The sequence below is a fragment of the Gossypium hirsutum genome, chromosome D13 (assembly GCF_007990345.1).
Source record: "Gossypium hirsutum isolate 1008001.06 chromosome D13, Gossypium_hirsutum_v2.1, whole genome shotgun sequence".
Classification (NCBI taxonomy): domain Eukaryota; kingdom Viridiplantae; phylum Streptophyta; class Magnoliopsida; order Malvales; family Malvaceae; genus Gossypium; species Gossypium hirsutum.
In genome coordinates, this window is record NC_053449.1 from 62,421,722 (window position 1) to 62,445,843 (window position 24,122).

At 29.6% G+C, this 24,122-nt stretch overlaps 2 protein-coding genes across 2 annotated transcripts; one reads left to right on the plus strand and one right to left on the minus strand.

Moving 5' to 3' along the window:
• The first annotated feature begins 6,501 nt into the window (after positions 1-6,501).
• Positions 6,502-13,067, plus strand: LOC121225269 (transcription factor bHLH35). The gene is made up of 5 exons (XM_041109503.1): positions 6,502-6,790; positions 6,971-7,130; positions 7,238-7,465; positions 7,581-7,751; positions 12,748-13,067. Exons 1-5 carry the CDS (start codon positions 6,702-6,704, stop codon positions 12,835-12,837), a joined length of 738 nt encoding a protein of 245 aa, XP_040965437.1. The 5' UTR covers positions 6,502-6,701; the 3' UTR covers positions 12,838-13,067.
• Positions 13,068-20,370: 7,303 nt separating this feature from the next.
• LOC107940292 (uncharacterized) lies at positions 20,371-23,513 on the minus strand. Its single transcript, XM_016873725.2, has 2 exons — positions 22,247-23,513; positions 20,371-20,664 (listed from the first exon to the last, which is right to left on the minus strand). The coding sequence occupies exons 1-2, from the start codon at positions 23,330-23,332 to the stop codon at positions 20,506-20,508; spliced, it is 1,245 nt and encodes a 414-aa protein (XP_016729214.2). The 5' UTR covers positions 23,333-23,513; the 3' UTR covers positions 20,371-20,505.
• Between the last annotated feature and the right edge of the window lie 609 nt (positions 23,514-24,122).

Sequence of the window (24,122 nt, forward strand, 5' to 3'; positions counted from 1 at the left end):
TCTTCTCTTTTTCCCCTTGTTTCTGCCTTCGTTGATTCTTTTCATTATGTTTTCCTTTCTTTTTGTTGTTCCTTTTTTTCTGTTTTGTGCATGCTGGGTTTGTCGCACGCTACTGGTCTCCTCTTCATGGCCGACCATCTGGAGTGACTTTTTGGATCTACTCCATCGAATCTTGCCTATTGCCTCTCCTTGCCAAGACTTGCTTATCCTTATCTCCCTTATAGGGGTTTTAGGGGTTTGTTTTGCTTTTGCGCACTTTTTTCCGGTGCCTCTCTTTGGCTTGTTGTAGGCCTTAACTTTAATCTTTCTACGAGAGCTACCATGGATCAACACTTTAGGGGGAACTTTAGTGTATGGTTTTTGTAGAACTATATATTAGTTAATAGTGATGTGATATTTTTGGTATAAAACCAATAAACTATATTTAGTATAGTGTAGGTATTTATGAATTAAAAGAATGTTGTTTTTGTATTTTATTTTTTTCAGCTGCAACTGGACAAAGTAACTACAAGAAGGAAAATAGAGATAGATACAAAAATATTGTTCACATAATCAGAAAATTTTCTATGTAAGCTTAAAAGCTTAAATATAAACTGATTGACTTAATTCAATTTACTTACAAAGTTTACACTAAAAAATAATTTTTAATTGAACAAGTAATGTGCCATTCCATTCGAATATCTAACCTAAATATAAGAATAAAAATGTTTGTTGAAATACAATCAACTTGGACAACTTATTCTATTAAAATAGTCATTAAAAAAGGTCTTCAATATTTAGCTTCCTAGTAGAGCTCTAGTAATCAAACCCTTTTAAAGACTAAATTTTCTATTTTAGATAACTTTGATTGCATTCAAAGTCTAATTTTGAGAGAAAGGATTATATGAAAGTGTGATTTCACGTCATCGCTATCCCTTTCCAATAAGAGCATGACAATTTAGATTTTTTCTCCCGATTTTCAGTTTTTTCCTCTTGAAAAAATTCAAATCCAACTAAAGATGCTAAAAATTAGGAGAAAAAAAATCTGATTTGTCATACTCCTATTGAAAAGGGATAAGGATGACATGGAATCACAGTTTCATACAATCCCTTCTCCTAATTTCAATATTTACTTGTGTTGCATATAAGTCTCCTCGTATAAGCTGCCAACAATTTTTAATATTCAGTAATTAAAGTTTCAAATCATTTTGTTCAAAAAAATTACGAATCAAATAAGAGAAATCATAATATTCTGTCAACTTTTTCCTTACATTGCAACTAGTGTTGAAGTTGATTTATATTTGACACTAACACATACATTAGATTTTTTTTAAATACATTATTTTTGGGCTGTAACAACAACAATGACTAATCTCCTTTCTGTGGGTGTTTTACAAAAAAGTAAATAGTTGGCCATGAAATGTGTTTCATTTTCATGAGCGAAGATCGAACCCCCTGACTACATGATTAAGAGATGAGGTAAATAACCATCACACCACACCTCATAATTCAAATGCATCATTTTAAAACATTATCCCCTTCTCTTATAATTCCTAACTTTTTTTTATATAACTAATCATTTATAAAATTACATCTTCTCTCTCTCTCTTTCTTATGATAATTATTTACTTAAAGTTTTGGGTAAAATATCAAAATAGTCACTTTTATTTGCCTCATGTTACGTTTTAGTCACTTCCGTTATCATGTTATAACATTTTAGTCGCTGAGCCGTTAATTATCGTTAACGATGTAACGGTAAGCTGACGTGGCATGTTAAATCATCATTTCAAACGAAAATTTTAGGTTAAATTCTGTAGTTGGTCCCTATATATTTTTTTTCATTTTGAGCAATTTAATTTTTTTATGTTCTTTTAACTTTATTTTTTTTCTCTTTATTTTCCATTCTCTTCTGTTTCTCCCTTTGTTTTCCTCCCTTCTTCATTTTTTTTAACGTAGTTTTTCAATGTTTTTCATTTGTTAAACCTAGTCCACAGACTCGCCTTACTCGAAAAAAATTAAATTGTTCAAAAAAGTAAAAGTATAGGGACTAGTTTTAATAAATGGAAAACATAGAAAAACTACTTAGAAGAAATGGAGAAGGGAGGAAAACAGAGGGAGAAGCAGAAGAGAATGAAAAAAAAAAGAAAATTATAAGAACATAAAAGAAAAAAATTAAATTGCTCAAAATGAAAAAACATAGGGACCGATTGTATAAATTAACCTAAATTTTTTGTTTGCAATAATGATTTAATGTGCCACGTCAGCTTACTATTACACCGCTAACGGCAATTAACAGCTCAATGATTAAAATGTTATAACGTGATAACGGAAGTGACTAAAATCCGAGGTAAAGAAAAGTGACTATTTTAATAAATTACATTAAAATTTTATTACTTTATTTTTTAAATATAATATATATTATTTTTTTACGGCAAATGAGTAACATGGATTCTAGTACTCTAGCATTACATATACACTAATTAATTAGCCGTGTGCGTGACACGAGAATTAAATAATTCATATATCACGGCACATATGGTTAGGATGGAATAATTAATTGTGTCCTATTCAACCCAATGTTGACACTTGCCATTACAATGGGGGAATTATTCAACTATTTATTTCTCTCTCACTTGAAATCTCTATCGCAATATATCATATTGATGTCATGAAAATCATTTTGATTTTGATTAGATTCGAGTTTTTAACCCTTAAATAGATGTAGTCGAAATTCTTCTTGCATCATTCGTTTTTCAACATTAGTGAATTTCTCCTCATCTGCTCGTGATTTTTTCCCCGAAAGGATTTTTCATGTAAAATCTGGGCGTTCTTATTTTCTTTTCTTGTAGCTTTGGGATTGTTCTACTGCCGTTATTGACGTTTATTATAACAAACATTATTAGGTCCGAATGCTCATGCTTTTGTTAATAGAATAAATTTTGATTTTGATTTGTCAAATGCAATCCGATGGATGTGATTTAATTCATATGTTAGATTGATTTGATAAAATTTAATTGCTAATATTATTAGTTAATTATGGATTTTCATCAAATCAACTCTCAAACTTGAATTAAATTAAAAAGTTAACATCGTTATATTTGGATATCAAAATATATAACTTTTGTCAAATTTAAGTACTAGATTAGACTAAAAAATAATACAGATACCACATTAAAAAAAGTGTTAGACTCATATATAAATAATGTATTAAGCTTATAAATTATTATATATATGAGAAAAAATCGTATGAAACAGTTATGTTACGCCAACATATATCACTTCCATTCAATTAATGATACGTAACCACATAAATTATTCAACAATTCATTAATGGTTAAGTATAACTGATTTTTTTTAATAAATGTGGTTACGTAACATGACTTTAATGAAAGTTGTGCATATGTTGATATGGTGAACTGTTTCATATAATCTTTTAATCATATGATCATAATTAATTAATCAGTTAAAGACATATGGTATTGATGTTAATTTAAGTCGTTAACTATTATTACTAACATATAAATCTTGACGGTTAATTGATTGGTTAAAATTGGTAATAGTACTATGAAGGCTCTTGTACTAGGAGTTGCATTGTGCCCTTCTACTAAAGAAATGAACAAATTAGTTCTTATACGTTAGATTAAAGTGCAAACTCATTATTTTGTTAAAATTTCTATCAATTTCTACGGTTAAAAATTGGTATCTCTATGTCATCATGAGGTATACGTGGCATGCCACGTGTACGTAGTTGTCTAGTTATTCCGTTAATCATGCCAATTTCTGAATGAAATTTTAATAGAAATTATTGGTTTACTCTTTGATATAAGGACTAATTTACTTATATTTTGATTAAAAAAGATCAAATATAATTATACTTTTAATATAAGGATCTCCATAGTACTTATACTATTAATACTTGATGCAATAATTTTGAAGAGATGTGATGGATGGCAGAGATTTAATCATGGGATGAAAGGGGGTCTTAAGATCATATGATTAATTATAATATTAATGTGATGTTTTCTTTTACTAGCCTTAAGTCCAAATGATGCCTAAAAAATATTACTTAGAGAGTTTAAGTTAGAATTTTTTTAGTAAGAGAGTTTAAGTTAGAATTTTTTTAGTACAAGATTATAAAGGGTTAGAAGGTCAGAGTTCTAAAATATTAAATAATAAAATATTTTTTTAAATCAAATATAATAAATAATAAAATGTATTGTTTGAAATTAATTAATAATAACACTTGAAATATTTACGTTATTAAAATGAAAAATATCAGATTAAGTTGTTTATCTTGTCATCAATCTTGAGTCGGTGCCGAGTTAACATATGATATCAACTCTATCAAATACATTATTAATATAATATATACAACTGATAAAGATATATAATAAAGTGTGCATAATAAAATTTAAATGTCTAAAAATATAAATAAATAAATAAAAACTCCAGTTGAATGGTAAATTAAAAGTTTTATTAATGCAATTGGAGTGGGTTTAAATCTCACCATTATACATATTTTTATTGGTTTTTTAAAGTGAAAAATACTAAAATTCCCTTAAATAATATTACTTATTTTAATTATGGAAGAGCATTCCGTAACTTCCTAATCGAGTTGTGACCCGGTTGGAAGTGACACCGATTGAGTCAGGAGCTTAAATAATAACATAGATAGATATACAACCAATGAAGATAATAAAATGTGCATAATAAAATTAAAATGTATAAATATATAAATAAAGCTTTAGTGGAATGGTAAATTAAAGGTTTTATTAATACAATTAATGGGGGTTCAAATCTCACCATATGCATATTTTTATTGGAGTTTTTTAAGTGAGAAGACTAAAATACTCTCGAATAATATTACTTTTTTAATTATGGAAGACCGTAACTTCCTAGCCGAGTTGATGATAAGGTTGAAGTTGACACCAACTCAGTCAAGAGATTAAATAATAGTATAAATAATTAGTTTTAATTACTTTTTTAATAACGTATAACCTTTATTTTATACCTCAATAATATTTTAATATAACTTGTTATGCGAAGATGAGGCAACGCTAGCTATCAAGCATTAATAATGTCAACCAAACTCAATACGAAATCAAACTACGAATAAATAACGCGCAACCTTGATCGGAGCCCTGAGTTCTTCTGGCTTCATGTTCTATTTCACTCATTGATATGGGTTTTTTTCACTCTTCCGTCACAATACTGCTTTGCTATCAATCACACAAGAGTATTTAACTCTGCAAGGGGGTCCTTGCTGATTGACAAGGGGTTCCATGTGCCTTATGCTACTTGAATCAGAGCATAAGCTAATGTCGCTTTCGGCTACTAGACTATTGCCATCTAAGGCCTAACACTTCACAACTTTGCCTAGTATTACCACACTTTTTTACTCTCCTTCAAGCCCATTTCCACGATTTAAGTTACTCCCGTTTCGCTCACTGTTACTATATGAACCACTTTTGCTTTCTTTTCCTCCAACTATTAAGATGTTAGGGACCTCTTTCTCATTAATCTAACAATCTTTCTCTTAATCTTATTTTGCTTGATTTCTTCTTAAGACGGCCTTGAAACACAATCTTTAACATCCCAAAACTCACATTCATACAGTGACGTATCCAGGTGATGGAAAATTGTTCATTTAGGTTCTTTAAAAATTTAAAAATTTTAAGTAAAGGTAATATTGCACTTTGGCCCCCTTAAAAATGATAAAAAATTAATTTAATCTTTTAAAAATTATAAAAATATAGGCTATTAAAAATAACAATTTAATTTCGGCTCTCTAAAAAATTTTTTTGGCATCGCCCCTATATTTGTATTATAGAAACTAAAGATACTGAATTCATTTCACAAAGTCCATCTCCAAACTCGGTTCATAATAAACTAAATCAATACTTTATTAAAAATATTTATATAAAAAAACCTTATCTAAATCCAAAATCCAATTAAAATTTTCAAAACCGGACGTGAAGTCAAAAAATTTTTCTGAGCTGACCGAAATTAAATTATTTATTTTTATGAGAGTTAATATATAATTTCTCAATTTTAATAGTCTATGTCTTTTTAATTTTTTAAAAGACTAAATCAAAATTTTATCATTTGAGAGGGGTAAAGTGCAATTTTATCTATACTAACTAAAAATTTTATAAATAGTAAAACGCCAAAAGTTAAAACTTCTCATTTTAAGGGGCGTCGAGATCCCTGCTAATCCCCTTAGCACCACTCCTGATCAAGTCAATTAAATTACCAATTCATCGGTTCATATCATTACCGACCCAATAAAAACTTCGAACCTTAAACTTCAAATCCTATTTAATATTTTAATATAAAATATTTTATATAATACATCTGACATGTGAATCGTGAATTGACGAGCTGTTTACAAAACAACCAGGAAAGAAACTAAGCCAAAGATTCAATTATTAAAGGAGCGTGTACTACACGGTCCAATAACATAGACTGATGTTTTGGTCTTCTCATACATACGCGGTCCTCCTTAACCCAACAGGATTGGATTAAATTGTACGGCTCTGATATGTCTACAGAAGAATCTGACGGTTAATCAACACAGTCCACGTGATATAAATGTCCAATCCCCCCGATCTCTTCCCCCCTCAAATTTCGTTTCATTTTCACTTGTCCAAAGCTCTGTACTGAGAAAAACCAAAATCTTTCCTTCCATTTTCCTTTCAGTCCTTTTATTTTTTCTCTCACATATGCTTGCCATGGAGAATATTGAGAATATTGGTGATGAATACAAAAATTATTGGGAGACGAAATATTTCCTTGAAAATGAAGAATATAGGTACCTTCTTACCTTTTCACAACAATTTTTTTGATTTTTTTTTTATTTTTTGGGGTGTTTTTACCCATTTTAATTTTCACCAAAAGTGAATTGCCTTTGGTTAGACAATTAGTACATTAGAAAACAGTAAGAGAAAAGAAAAATGAATCTAATTATTTGAATCGAATTGAATTGATGCAGTTGGCCAATTGATGAGTTCTCCGGTTACTATGATTCGAGTTCTCCTGACGGAGCAGCTTCTTCCGTTGCTGCTAAGAACATCGTCTCTGAGAGAAACCGACGGAAAAAGCTTAATGAACGCCTCTTTGCTCTTAGAGCTGTTGTTCCAAACATCAGCAAAGTATGTTATCAAATCGTCATAGATTTGTGAATATATGTTTGTTTTTTTGTTATTTTTTCTGAATTGATTTTTAATTAGTTTGATGTTGTTGATTTGAATCGATTTAGATGGACAAGGCTTCGATAATTAAGGACGCCATTGATTACATCCAAGAATTGCACAATCAAGAGGGTAGAATCCAGGCCGAGATCAGCGAGTTAGAATCGGGAAAACTGAAGAAAAATCCAGGTTTCGAATATGATCAAGAGTTACCAGGGCTGAGATCTAAGAAGACTAAACTCGATAACATTTTTGATTATGGTGGATCAAGAGCTTGCCCTATTGAAGTGCTTGAAGTACACTCTCCAACTCCCCCTTCACTTTCTCCCTGTTTCATGTAATTAGTTATTTTTTCTCAAAATTACACCTGTAACTGTATTTCCTTTTGGATTTCACTTTGAATTTTCGAAGCTGAAAGTGACGCACATGGGAGAAAGGACAATGGTGGTGAGTATAACCTGCAGCAAAAAGACGGACACGATGGTTAGACTATGCGAGGTATTTGAATCATTGAAGCTTAAAATTATTACGGCCAACATCACGGCGGTCTCCGGTAAACTGTTGAAAACCGTGTTTGTTGAGGTAAGTCCATTTTTCGTCTTTCTAGAACTGTTGTTCTTCGTTCCCTTTCACAGGGTCAAATATTATATTTATTTTGTTAGTTGTGTCGTCGTACGAAACAACAATTACCCATTAAATGGGCAATATATTATTTAAGACCAAAATAGAAAAATCGAATTTAACTCTCTAAGCAACTTAGATCCTAGCATAACCAATTAATGCTCTGTTTTTAGTATAATAATAGTAGGGGAAAACTTATTTAACCGATCTAATAAAATAATTAGTATAAATTTAAACTTAAAATTAAAAAATAAAACTTTAATAAATTCTTCAATCATTAAAAACAGTAAAACTTTAATAAATTCTTTAATTATTAAAAACAAATAATGTAAGTGACTGAAAATTAGAAATTAAAAATAGTTTAATGCTAATTCTTGTACTAAAACAAGTTAAAAAAATAACCAACAAATTAGAAGTACTGATAGTGGAGTTCTTCTCTAAGTATTTAGATTAGGTTCGAATCTTAAAATCATCGCTGTTAGAAAGGTTTTATTTTAATATCACTTCAACTAGAATAAAATTTAGCTTAAATTGTAAAACAACTTAGTACACCTATAATTATATATAAAAGAAGAAAAGACAGATTAAAACAACAATGCTTATTACCAAACTTAACATAAGTTAATTAAACAAGTTTTACTAATCTGGGTTGATTTCATTAGTTGAATACTCATTAACATCTCATCAACAATCTCAACCCTCTTTATAATTAATAGTATTCGTCTAGACTTTTAATTAAAAACATCCAAATTTATTTAAGGGAAAAAAATAGTGAACATTTTCATCCGTAAAATATTTTGTGATAAAAAAATTAAAAGCATTAATAACTGGATTAAGTAACGACAAATAAATTATTAAAAAAGTGGTGGCGTACAACACATAGTTAGAAGGGGTATCAAATAAAAAAAAACGGCCAGAAACGTGGGGCCTAAAATTTTGGAAACCGATAGAGAAACTTTAATAAAGTGGATCATCCATTACCATTTTTTATAGACTAATTTAAGATAGGTGAAAAATAAATAAAGAAAAAAACAAAAGAGAGAGACAAGAATGTAGTTAATTACTTTAGTAATTATATTTTAAATAAAAAGTATTTTTTTAGAAAAATTAATTTACTAAATAATTTGATTTTTAAACCAATCCTTTTATTGAATTAAAATCCTTTATATATAGATACAAAATAAAAAAAATATTTATTACATTATCATTGGAGCTTAAAAATTTTATAAACATGACAATTGTGTCTTAACTTGATTAATATGTGTATTGTTGCCAATACAAGAGTACGAATGCGCTGAAACGTATTATCCTCCTATTTATGGTTTAGAGAGTGATTATGGATAGTTTTAAATATTGTGTAAAAAAATAATAAATGTGATCAAAACTTATAATGAGATTATTCAAAAAAAATTCTATCAACATAATTGGGGTAATCACATATTAATGTAGAGTATAGTAAAAAGTAAAAAAGAGGGCATATGTTAATTTTTAAATTTTACTTATATATATTTTTTAAAAATGCATGGTGATCCTATAAAATAAATGAATTGTTTTGTATAATATAAATGGACAGAATTTGGGGTAAGTGAAATCCAGGGTGTTCGAATAAAACCTGTTCCGACACAAAAACTAAAGTAGGAAAGGAAAAGGGAAAGTGAAAGGACCCATATCACTCCCCACTTTAAACGTCCAATATATCAGTCTTCTATGATCGATTATGCTATTTTTAATATTTTCTAATTCGAGATATATAACTTTTGTATATCATGAAGAAAAAGAAAAGATATATAAATTTTGGTATGCCTCTAGTCAACTGTGTCAATCATGTCCATTTGGGTAACTCCATGATAAACTATGGTTATAAATCCTGTGTATATATATGTATGTTAGAGAAGGATCATGATTTATAATTGGCATCCCTTCAAATAAGAGTCCAAAAGATGACAAGTTTGTAAACTGAATTTAAAGTTGAGTGATAAATATTGTGTTTGTATTTTAGTTTATATTAGCATGGGTTTGATTTTTTTAACAAACTTTACCCTCTAACGCTTAAAAAAAAAAAACCTTGCCAGTTCAAGGGAGAAGCTAAATGAGGTGGGCAGGGCCTCAAAATCCCCTTCAGAATCAGTAAAATTTAATGTTAAGTTGCCTCTCTCCCAAATATATTATAATTCAATTATAACCCTTTCTAAAACAACCTGCTAGCTTTGCTTAGGGGAGTAGACGGGGGTATATAAGGCTATTGGTTTTCCCTAAAATGGTAAAAGTGAAATTTAATCTCTTCAAAAGTTATGAAATTACAAATTAATATAATGATAAAATCACACTTTAACCTAAAAAAATATAATTTATTAACTTCTAAAGTAATTTTTTGACTTTACCCCTAATTAAATTCTTTAATAATTATGACTCTAAAGTATCTTTCATTTAAGCAATAATAGAGAAGAAAATATTTAATAAACTGTGGTGGGGTTTTAGGGTTATAAGAACTAGTATACTAAAATACTAGTATATATCTTCTAGAAAATAATAAATATAAAGAGTAGGTATACAACTATCATTGCTTGTTTAATTAATACATTTTGTTAAATATATTTTTTATTTCTTTAAAAGAATTATTTAATTTTTTTTATACAAGATCATTGATTTTGTCCCTACATGCACCACATAAATGATAGGAGTATGGACCGCATTGAAAAACTTGTAGAATATACTAGCATCTTGTTTTTGTTTTATTTCTTCTTCTTTGTTTCTCCCTACCGTATACAATTCGTAATTATCAAAACTTTCCAGTGCCAAAATTATGCCTTTTTTTGTACCCATCACACTATAATAGGACCAACACACTAAATCATGTTTATATATATATATATCTGTGGCTATAAATATCTAAACAAAACTCCCACAAGGAACCACCATGTGTTAAATAAAAAATATATATTTGCATTTAAAACGTGCTCTTATTTAATTTATCTAATGTGAAAAAACAAAATATATTATGCGCATGGTTTAATAACACATTACCTTTTTACATTTCCTTTTCTTAAATGTCAGTATACTAAAAAATGAAAATTGACAGTACATAATTGCTCTTCTTTATTTTCACATTTTTGTCTTTATTATTAATTTTTTAAACAATTCGAAATTTCCATAATTTATTTATCATTTTCTGAATATTTTCACATCACTATACGTAGACTTCAAAGCTTTGGTTTGGTTAGGTTTGGTTTAGGGTATCAATTATTTTCTCTCATAAATAAATACAATTAAGGTTTTTCTTTGGTACCTTTATATTATTTATAAGCAAATTGTTTAATCTTCCAAAATAATGGTAGAGGTTGCTTTAAAGTTAAAAAGCATGAGTATAGGTACTTTATAAGTGATTTTTTATTTAGAAAAAAAATATGAATGAATCCTTTGGAATGTTAATTTATAAATTATGCATCCTTCTGTCATCCACATATTCGGTTCCGCAAGATAAAGAAGAAAGAACGTGTCAATTGCCTAAATACTGGGAAATTTGCCAAACCCTTACCCCTTTTTCTTTTAAATTCCCCTTTTTGTTTTTGCCGAGTAAAGTAGGGATAAACCTTAGCTATGCTCAAATATAGCCGCACATCTCGCTTTCAACAGAATTTTGTAATACAACCCAATATTAAATTATTAGTAAGTTTATGTACTGGTCACTTAATTTTAAAAAAGTTATAAAATGATCACTAAATTATTCCAAAGTTTTCATTTAAGTCATTGGGCTGTTAAAATAATTGTTGTACGGTTTTTTCTATTCACATCGTATGCACCAATCAAAAGTATTTTTTCCTTTTCTTTTTTACAATTTAGGGTTTTTTATATATAAAACGACTTTTAACGTTACAAATCTATGAACCAAAATCCAAATATTTTTCTTCTCTGATCTTCGGCATTGGCTATTAGATTTATTTAGATTTAAAGTATGTTCTTCTACCTGTCAATGGTATCGATCCATCATACATATCGTTGATTCATCGTTTGGAGCTTGCTAGTTGGACTTATATATATAATTAACATTTCAATGACTTAAATGAAAACTTTCGAATAATTCAATGACTGAAAACTTTCAAATAATTTAGTGATCATTTTACTATTTTTTGAAGTTAAGTGACTGAAACATAAATTTACTAATAATTTAGTGACCTTAGATGTAATTTACTCTTTTTGTTTCAAGTTGTTTATCACTTGTTGATTTTAAGATGTATTTAAAAAGCCATTTGATAATTAAATTTACGTATAATTACTTATAATTACAGATTTGTCATATTTGAATAATCATTATAATTAATAAAGCTAACTTAATTGAGTGTAAATAAGATACCAATTATTTGCTCAAATTCTTTGGGTTGTTGAGAATTACTCGAGGTAGTAATGACCACTTTCAAATTTTTGTATATTTTTTATTTTTATTTTAATGGATAATTATAATTATATTTTATTAGTTAAACATGTCTAGAAATTTATGATTTTTTGTAGGGTTAAATAATTATTTGGGGCTTGAATTTGTCAACAAGTTTCACGTTGAGGCTTAAGTTTTTTTTGTCCTAGTTAGTCCTTAAACTTGACAATTATTCTCATATTGGAACCTGACTTTGGCAATTATTCTCACATTAGGGCTTAAACTTTAAGGTTTTTAAGGAAATATTAGGGACTAACTTGGACAAAAAAAAATTCAATCCTTAATGTAAGAACAATTGTCAAGTTCAGGGACTAAATTAAACTTAAAAAATTTAAATCCCAATGTAATTAATTTCACTGTATATTACTAATTCACTTTACCATAAATTATTCATTTCACTGTATATTACTAATTCACTTTATTATCTCTAAATTATTTTTTAAATATAGCAATTTGTTTTGGAAACATATATATTCACATAAATTCTAGTATCATTTATTTGGTTTTGGGCTTGACATAAAAATGCAGGCTGATGAAAGGGAGAAGGATGAGTTAAAGGTGCAGATTGAAACAGCCATTGCAGCACTGAACGATCCACAAAGTCCAATGAGTATGTGAGCTAATGATAACAATAACAATAATAATAAATCTGTCAAATTTACCTCATTTTCATCATGCTCCTTTTTCCTTCCTTCTTCGTCCTAAGTAGAGTCTTTAGTTTTCGGCAGTCTTTATGTTTGAAATCTCTACGTCCCTTAGTCCCATCATCATCATCTTGTAAAATAAGTGTATGCTTCCATGTCCTGTGTTTGAAATTTCAATAGAATAACATTTCTCCCTTTAATTCATTTATTGTTTTTTGTTTTTTTTTCTCCTTTTTAAGATTAACTAAATCATCTTTTGTTAAAGGCAATGATGAAGTCGGAAATTTTATATTGGAGGATTGGAATGCATAAAATTAAAAAGTTTTAGGGGCATAAGTTAAAAGGAATTAAAAGTGTAGTTGTACCATTTAACCAAAGTTATCGTCTCGGGTTAATATGGTTAAGTTATTGTTTAAAAATGCAAAGTTGTACTAACAGGTGGTTGGAAAAAGTAAATGTAGACTTTTTCTTAGATATTTGGATCAAATTTGAATCTTGAAGTCAACATTGTTAAGAGAGTTTCACTTGAATATCACCCCGGTTCACATATTAATACTAGATTCAAATTGTAAAATGGATGAAAACACCTATAATTATAAAATATATATTAATATTTTTTCTATAATTAAGTCAACTATTTTTGGATAATTACTTACGCTACAGTGTATAATTACAATAAATCAAACAATTAGATGTTTCCATTACTCTTTACAATTCAATAATCCCCTATTCTATACAGAGTTGAATTGTCTCTTGTTGTGTTCTTACAATTGTGTATGAAAGTCATTGATGTTTTCCTTTTAGTTGCATTTTAAGTTACAATTGATTTTAGTAACTACAAGAATTAAAATTCAATATGGACACAATTCAAAAAACTTTCTACATTTTTCTGGCTTTATCTAGAGAGTAATTCATTATTAATCTTCCGTGCAAGATGTTATTTAAATTCAACTCTCTTACCAAGTTGCAACCTCAGTTTTATACATTAACTAGATCACTCTCTACACTAAGATTTTGCCCTTGAAAGCTTAGTTGCAAGAAGAAGAAGAAGAAGAAGATGAAGAAGAATAGTTTGTTTTACAACAAATATACATTAAAATAAGTTTTTCAAAGTGAACAAGATAAGTGCTCTCAATTTCGTACTTTAATCAATAAACAAACCTTTCTTAAATAGACATATATTGACTTGTCAAAGTTTTAATCAACATAAATGTTAATACCCTTGAAATTAGTTCAAGCATGTCTTCAATATTAAATCAAATAATAGACGTGGGTTCGAATGTACTGAAGCACATTATCCTCCTATTTATGGGTTGGGGAAAGGTTATGAGTAGTTTTAGACATTGTATCAAAAAGTAGATATCTTCTAAGAATAATTCTTGTAAGAAATCAGATATCTTTAATTAAGGAAATTTGATTATATTAAAATGATTCAAAAGGTTCTTAATTTAATTATTTCCACCTCTCAATCCAATAAATTGCTACTAAAACTCATCAAAGATTTGAAGTAAAAATTCCAATTTTTTTTAGTCAAAATGGTGTCACCATATTTATGCCAAATTACATTACAATAAGTTGCAATTGGTGTTGCATTTGTGAAATGTAAAATCAAACCATCGTCCTTTTTTTTTTCGATGGGAATGGCTTTGAGTTTGTCAGCATCTAGCTAGCCAATCAGCAAGTCCAGTTTCCAATAGGTTCGAGCTTGATCAATTAGCTCATGCACCATGAAAGCCTCGTGCCTACACCCTGAAAGACGGTCACTCTAAAATTGTCTTCATTAGGGACTCATTTATACTCAATTATATAAATGCTTTTTCCATTCCCAACACTCCCATGAATCTCTTTTTTCAAAGGCATTGGATGTGTTGATGTTATTTGAATTGAATTAGATTAATTGGTTGAATTGAGAATAAATTGAGGTATTAGTTTGGAGAATACTATTAGACTGGTTAATTCGGGAATCGGTATGGTCCAGTTGAATCGAATTTTTTTATAATATTTTTAATGATTTATTTAATCGAATTGGAAGATTTGATCTAATTGATGGAACCAATTAGATGGATAAACCAATGACTTGATCAATTCGATCACCAATCCAATTCTAGAAACCTTATTCACTCCCATATCCTTTTTTAATCCCATGACAATATTTTAGAGCAAGAATTAGGGTTCATTTGATAGCACCATGCATACTGCAATTTTAATTGCACATAAATTCATATGTTAAAGAAATTAGGAATATGGAACCCCTTTGCTGATATTTCGACTTATTTATTCTATTTTAGGTTTGGAACTAGATATCCTAAAAGCATGTAAGAGTAGTCAATGAGATCTTAGTAATGCTAGTAAAAGTTGAGATTCTCGAGCCTTAATGCTTTAAGATGATATGAGTTGTCATTTAATATATTCTGACTTAAATCTCACTATATATAAATTCTCCTTAGAACTATTTTAATTTTGCTTCGAATATGAGTTCAATTATGTAAAAGTAAAAAGTATTACGAACTCAAAATTCGAAGTTATTCATAAAAATATCAATTATAAATTATGAAAACAAAGATGCAAGGGATATTGTCTCATCTTTTCATTGTTTTTATATAATCAAGGTATCTTTTATATTCATTTTACTGTCCGTGAATGCTACGTTTTTTGGAGATCAATGGTTGCCCCTCTCAATAATGTCATTTACGAAATTCGAACATGAATTCTCCCATTAAAATACAATATACTTTATCACTACATCCAATAGTACTTATTGGTTCTCGCATGATAAGAAGCTTTGACAATTTCATGTCCCACTCTTATTATTAACATTTCTTAAGAGGATCATTAGATATATCTTTTAGAATAGGGATAATATAATTTTTGGATTCTAAACTTTGATAAATTAAATTTACTTGAGTATTTTAACTTGACAACTGGATTCATTTTTGTTCTTGAATTTGAAAATATAAAAAATTTTGATGATGTGGCACTTTGAGATTTGCCACATCAATTGAAAATTTAATATAATTTCATAAATATTTTTTAAAAATTATTAAATCGATTCAACTATCGGTTTTTTATCCTAGTTTTTAATTTTATCAGTTCTGAGCAATTCCTGGTTTAATCAGTTCAACGCCTTTGTTTGAACCAGTACACTGGACTGTTCTTGGTCTAATCAGTCTGCCTAATCAATCTAGCCATGTTCTAAGAACACTGGTCACATCATTAAGTTTTAACGAAATCCAAGTTCAAAGACCAAAATGAATTTAGTTGTTAAGTTCAAGTACTAAATTGAACAAAAAAAAGTACCAAGTATCAAAATGAACCTAATTGCCAAATGTAGTGACAAAAAAATATATTATTTCTTTAGAATACAATGAAAATAATAAATATAAAAAAGTAGGTAACTTTTGTTTTATTGCATGTTGTTTAGATATTTAGAGTCATATGGAAAACATGATTTAATGTAGAATCTGGTAGCATTTTGTTTTTGTTTTGTTGTACTTCTGTTTTCAATTTAATGGTCCCAAACATTCTGTATTTTGTGTGCCCATCCATCACACATTAAATCATGTTTCCCATATGACTCTAAGTATCTAAACAAAACTCCAAAATGCTTAGAACCACGTGGAAACATCATTATATATATATATTTATATTTTGCATTCAAACTGTGTTCTTATCTGATTTATCTTCACGTTTCCTTTCCTTAAATCTGAGCATGTTTCAAATATGTTTATTTTGCTGGCTACATAATATTACAGTAATAGGAGGCTTACAAAATAGTTTCATATGATTTGGTATTGTATTGTTGTCAATACAGGAGGACGTGGATTTGAGTGTGTTGAAGTGAATTATCTTTTTATTTATAGGTTGAGGAGGGACTATGGATACAGAAAACGGAAAAAACTCCAGACAATGTCGTTATGGAAACACGGAAACATTTGCAACAGCACTCGCACCGGAGGAAGAAAGCAACCACCATGACATTGGGGTGGCCATGGATTCCATCACCGCCAAATAGGTTGAGGCAGACAAATTATTATGCCGCAAACGAATCAAACAGGAAAAAAAAGGCGAGAGGGGGAGAGACCAAAAAAGCTTTTAGGCTCGCACTTTCATGCTGTCGATGGTCAAAAAACCAACATATAAGGTTAACAAAAGCAAAGGAATCGGCGAGGCTAAAAAAAAGACCCAATGCCGTGTTGAAAAAATACGGTTTACAGTTGCAACAGAAATTTAAAATTTTTTAAATTGAGCCGGTTTGTAATAATCATAGTAATAAACTTTACCGAAAAATATTTATACTTTGTACGAGACGGATTCAGGTTGATCCTGTCTTTCAACCGAACGACATTCTCTACTATCGGCCTCTACCTCAAATTGCATAAGTGTGAGATTGAGCAACATAAATCAAACACAGAACATAAACGATATTATTATTTTTAATAGAAAAGTAATTCTCTCAATAGAAACTGGTAAAAATCACAATTCCTAAAAAATAGAATTTATTCCAAGTAAATAAATTACCATTATTTATACAGAAATAGGAGAATCCTGATTGAATAAGTGTTAAATAAATAATATTATTTTAATTAGAAAATACTCTACTAGTCTAACTCAGAAGGGGGGAACACCCTCTTAGATTCTCTTAAGGGTATCGCCCCTCTCATATAATGTTATGTGAGATAGATTGGGCCTCTTATGTATTAAGTTAAATTATAAGTGTGTCTTAAACTTTTGACCTAGCACTTTATAATTTAATTCAACTCAATACTTATTTTTTATTTCTCAATATCAATATTATTTATTCAATTAATTGAATTATCTAAATTAATTTCTCAATTAAATAATTTTCTCAACTCAATTCTAATTCTGTTAAAATCATAACAATTTTACCGTAAAAGAAACAATGAGAAAATATTCTAATTTCCTTATTCAGTGGATTCATAATGACTAGTTAATTTAATTTCATTTTTGAACTTCAATTATTTAATTAATTAAATAATAGTTCGAAAACTTTAAATTAATTCTAATGTAATTTTATACTTAGTGAGAAAATGCTTTCATTTGTGAATGCGACCCATTTCTCTAATTTCATCATTTCCATTCATTTCTAATTTCAACGAGCTAGTGGAGGGACCAATTGAACATATATAATTAAGGCTCAAATAATTTATAATTAAGTTCCAGCTTTTCGTCTATTAATTATAAGCTCATTTAGTCACAAAATCATTTCACTATAGTAACATGGCCGAGCTCTCCCTAATTACATACCATTATGAAGATTACTTAATAAGTGCTCGTCGAACAACCCTGTCATAAATGTGTTACCCACATACGATATTTTTAATTTCTTGGGGATGAATTTATTCTCCCAATATGATTCTATTTTATCTCATGATAACTATTACATTTTTCTTAATGAAAAGTCAATTACTATCGAATAGTAATCAAGTCATTTATCACAAAGATAAACGACTCATGGTCACATTTACTTTTCATCATCATGTAAATTCGATGAGAGGATATCATTTACCTTTTAGTTGGGCTGTGAATTCCACTATTGTAAATAATGCTACATACTGCAGAAGTCGTATACCCAACGCACTTACTTTTAATTCTTTATCTACTTGAATTTTGGCTTTTACTTACATCAAAATATACAAGTCACGCTTACATAGTCCATCATCCACTCAATATTAAGGTATGTCACACTATAAACACCACAAGTAAATAAATCCATGAACAGATCTAGGATCTATTCTACTAGAGTCCTGTTCGATATATTGTCAATCCAGTTAGTCATCTCCATGTCTCTATCTTCTAAAAGTATCTCCTCAATTGAACTTAATAGACGACATAATAGTTTTTCAATTAATTTGCTCGTTTCCGATTGGATTAAGGACATGTTTAGATTATTTATTAATACAAGTTATCTTTTTGTATTATAATCCGACCGCGTAATATCGTTAGTTTTAGTTAAATGTTAGATAGTTAATAAACCAATATTTACTTTCATTTTGCTTCGCGTGCAAAAACCGTTAAGGATAATATACAAATAATATTAATGTAATCAATAAATGTTTTATTAAACCAATTTATTTAAAAAATATAAGTGTACAAATACGAATATACTACACTTCACTAAATCTGACAGATCGATAATAACGAGAAGGGAAGAAACAAAAGAAGGGAGGGGAGGGGAAGGAAGGATCGTTGTTGGCGAAAGAAGCCATCAAAGACCCGTTGGTAGCCTCACCAGCGACAAAAGTGGAAGAGGACAATAAAAGGAAAGTTTTTCTTTTCAACTTTATTGGTTTATCTTTAGAAAACTATAATCATGGCTTCTATTGTGAAAGATTGTGATGTCTATACAAGATTGAGTTTTTATTGATGGAATAATTTTAAGTTATTGCTTTTTTTTATGATATTCTTAACATTTTTAGATGATTAATACAAATTTTTAAAGAACATTAAGATTAATTATCTTAATAATTTTGAATTATTGATTATTGGTTAATATATTGCATTCTCATAATACCACCAAAAAATTTAGGCGATTTTTATTTTTGTGAAAGAAAATTGTTAGTTGTATGGTGATTTCATGAAAACTTTTGTGTTTAAGATTTAGAATATTTGAAGTCTCGCTGGCACATAAGTTTCATGCACCATCAATGAATAATAGCATAACACTTCATCATCAAATAAAATAAAAAATAGTGAAAGACTTAAAAATAAATAATTATAATTTTATTTGAACATAATTAAACCATAATTTAATATAAATAAGTACTAAAACCCTAAACTCTAAACTCAAGACCCTATATATCCAATACCCAAGACCATAAACTCTTAAACCCAAAACCATAAATCCTAAACCATAGATCCGAATCTCAAAGATATTAATATTTATTTATAATTGATACAAACAACATTTAATTATGTTTAAATAAAATTATTAATATTTATTTTTAGATCATATTTTTTTGTTTAATTTAATGATGAGGGACCATACTATTACACTGATGGGGCATTGAACTTATGCACAGATAAATGCATCAAATATTATTGCTTTAAAATTTAGATTATTTGATTTAAATGTTTAGCAAAAATGGAGGAAGAACATGAAGAAAACAAAGTTATATGAGTCACATTAATTGTTTCCAAGATTTTAATGTAAAATCAAGTTTTTATTAATGGAATGATTTTGAATATTATTTTGTATGAGATTTCTATCAACTTATTAGTTAATTAATCAATACAAATCCTTAATAAATTAAGATTAATTGTTTTTATAATCTTAAAATTTTCAAGTTTTGACTAAAATTTTGACATGTACATTCTCAATTCTCATGACACAAAAAGCACTTATCATATTACCTTTTTTTCTTTTCAAATACTTAACATTTTCAAATATTTCTCGGGTATAAAAACTTATGTAGTATGCAGAATTGAATTTAAAATAAAAATGCTGTAAAAGAAAATTTTCTTGAACCAACCAAACAGTAAATGCAGCTTGAAGAAATAGTAGAGCTAGAGCATATCATTGACACTATTTCCTAGTCTCAGATACAAGCAAGTAAATAAACAAACAAACAAGATCAAACAACATTGGTGTGTTTCATAGGGGGAGATCAATAATACTACAAAATCACCATCCATACTTGGCTTGTGTTTCAGCTTTAGTGAGCAAACCTCTAGATCGCCTCTCTTGCAGCTCCATCTCTTTCTGCTTCATATCAAAGTACAGTGAACCAATTTGATGCTTCCTCTTGTGAAGTTTAGTCGGTTTACCCTTTGACGAAGCAGGCTACACGCAAAGCAAAGATGGTAAATACCACAAATATTAAAGGGTATTAAAAGAAGAACAAGATTTAGGGGCTTCAAAGCTAGGGTCAGAATCATCACAGACAATTGAAAAGCTGGCATTACCAGATAGGGTGCTATGATACTCATATTCTGTACCATAAGGACTTAACATTCTAAACCGATGGATTCTAAGCTGCAATTACTAAACTATCTATGATACTTGAAGAACAACAATTAAAAAGTAGAACCAACTTATATCCTAAAAGAAAAATGAAATAACTTATAACATAGTTATCAAAATTTTGCTTTCCCTGAAACTAGGTTCAGTCTGAAGATCCCAGATTATGCCTTTTGCTTTTATGCCTTTGATCAATGCCTCATCTATTCTGCCAGGCATGCCATTATCCTTCAAACTGCTCTTTCTTTCATTATTCCCATCTTTATTTATAATTTGGTAAACCAAACAAAGCCTGGTAGTCATCTTCCTCAACAACCAATGAAAATCATATACGAAAACATTTCAAATTAACAAAGAGAGCAAGGACTTGGTAAACATAATCTCAGTTTTGAGGAGTAAGAAGAGCATAATGTAAGCCTCTTTATTCAAATTGGAAGTAATAAGCTAAATAGAGACACTGTGAGCATTATCAGTTTATACTAATGTCAATGGGAGTAAATTTCCTTTTCTTTGTCAGGTGCACACACGTGTTAGGGACACATAAAGAGGTTGAGGTGTGATAATTTTCAGAGTGGATATCTAAAACTAAATGGTCCTGTTAAGGTTTAATCAGGATTTGTTAGTAATCATTAGTCTTAGATGATGCTCTGTTTTGTTAATACTTTAAAAGACTTAATGCAAACATTCACATCTATGGTGTTACTACTTCTCTGTTACCTTTATTTATCATCACTGAAAGAGGTGACACATTAGAAAATTATTACTAACCAATGTTTAAGACGCTCCAACATTCACAATGCAGAAATATCTTCGACATTTATATCTCTATCAACTTTACTAGTAACTTAGTAATATCCCTACTGTGCTTGGATCACCGCATTTATAACTTCTACATGCTAGACCCCAAAATTTAAATAACTTTACTATCACAACAATCTATAACCAGACAACCTGTTTCTTTTAAGCGGAGGAATACTACTGATCGATCTCGTGGAAATAATCTACTTGAACCTAAAACCTTTACCACTTTAGCTGCAGGGAAAAGACTAACAACTAGCACATGCTAAATCAGGATCTAATGATTTCATTGATCACGTCTATTTTGTAACTTATCAAGCATATGAAAGCTATGTTACTCAGGTGTGACTGTTAAATATGGTTACTCTTTTCTAAGTTTTTACACGTATGTGGAGAATCCTTGGAGGTCATATCCCCAAATCCGTGTACTCAAAGAAAAATGAAGAACAGCATACCATAAAAGCAACACAAGCAAGTGCAATAAATAGATAAGACACAAGACAGACCAAACAGAAAGGTAGTATAACAATTTGTTTGAAAGAGTAAAGAAATTGCAATGCAAATATCATTAAATAAACCCTAAATCAAACAAGCAGAAGTTCAATACCTGGTAAGAAGGCCCAAAAGCTATTCCAGTCATCTTGACCTGGTCTTCCCTGGGCCGATTCTTCGTAAGATCATCCTGCTTCACCTCAACAATTTCCACTGGTAAATCATTCCTCCCTCTCTTTCCCTTAACTTTCACCCCAAAGTCAGCTATCCCTTTGGTCTCAGGCAACATAGAAGCCGTAGTTGACCCATCACCCCAATTATTCTCATATTGTACATGGTAATTCCCATAACTCTCATAACTCCCATAACTAGTAGCAGCATCAACACCCCCAATATTCGGATCACTACTCGATTGATAGCTACTATAATCAGCATAATTTGCATAACTACCAATATTTTGATCATTGTTTCCATAGTTTCCTGAATTTTGATCAACACTAGACTGATCATAATTTACATAATTATTATAACCCACAGTGGTTCCAGCATTTACATCCGAACCCCATTCGTAATTCGAATAATTAGGTGGGTTATTATCAATACTTGCCTCCTTTTTGTCTTCAAAAGTAGATGAAGTCGACGTGGGGATGACTTGGGTATCAATAATGGATCTTCTTCCTGAACCTGAAGAAGGGGCAACACCTAATGTAGTGGAGTTCCTGGGAGCAGGTATGCTTGATAGAAAGGATTTCACGGAAGGACCTTGAGCTAGGGTTTCGGATTCTCCCCGCTTTGGCCTTTCGTTCTCCTCCTCGTCGTCATCGTCGGAATCCACGTGGGTATTGGGGTTTATAGGAGGCTTGAATTGAACGATTCTTTTGGCGACAGGAGGATTGGGTGGCTGTTGTGGTTTGGGTTGGGGAAGATGAGAGAAAAGATTGGATGGGTTTTTGGGATGAGGAACAGCAGGTTTGGGAACACGAACAGCTACTTCACCTCCTCCACCGCCGTTTCCGTCTTCGTCGTGGTGTTTTGTGAAGGATTTGAGGGATTGTTTAGGCTGCGGAAGATTAGTGAAAAGGGAAGAAGATTTGGGTTGAGGGAGAGAGGAAACTTTAGGAGGAGGAGGAGGAGGAGGGTGAGTGATTTGTTGGGGTTCATCGTCGTCGGAGGAAGCATAATTGGCTAACAAAGACTCCATCGCCGCCGGTGGCCGTGCCTGACGCAAAAGAAGAGAATATATCAAATCCGTATTCGTGTATAATGGTTTAAGCCTCAGCCTTAGGGCACCCAATCTATCGTGATAGGTAAAATTATTTTATTGGTCCCTATATTATGATGAATTATGAATTTAGTTCTTTTACTCTGATTTGGACATCTTTTAGTGTATATTTTAAAATTTTGAAATTTCAATTTCGAATTAAACAATATCCATTCAATTCTTTAAGGTTATTCTATATTTAAATTTATTATATTAAACTCTATTATTTTCAAAATTTTAGTTGACAAACATATTATTACAGTTTTGAGTCAAAACTTGAAAAATAATTAACCTAAAAATAATCAAATTAGAAAATAAACATTAAATCCACAAATTAAATATAATACAATATTAGTAATAAAATTTAACTTAACAAATTTAAATTCTACCCTTTAAATCAATATTAAAATTTCTAAGATTTAAAAAATATAAAAACTAAATCCGTATATGTTTAACTTTTTTTAGTTTTTGGTTTCAACTTATGCAAAAAATTAACCCGACTTCACATAATAATGTATATTATAATTAATTTAGACGAGTATGATTGACGAACTAATCTAGAAATGTAATTTCGATTATAAAAAAATGTTCTTAATTGTTAAAAAAAAAAACCATCAAAGTGTTCTTTCAAAATGAGTAAGTTTAAATCCTAAGGCCATCACTATTAAAAAAGTTTTACTTGAATAGTATTTCGACCTTATTAAAAAAGTTTTACTTGAATGGTATCTTG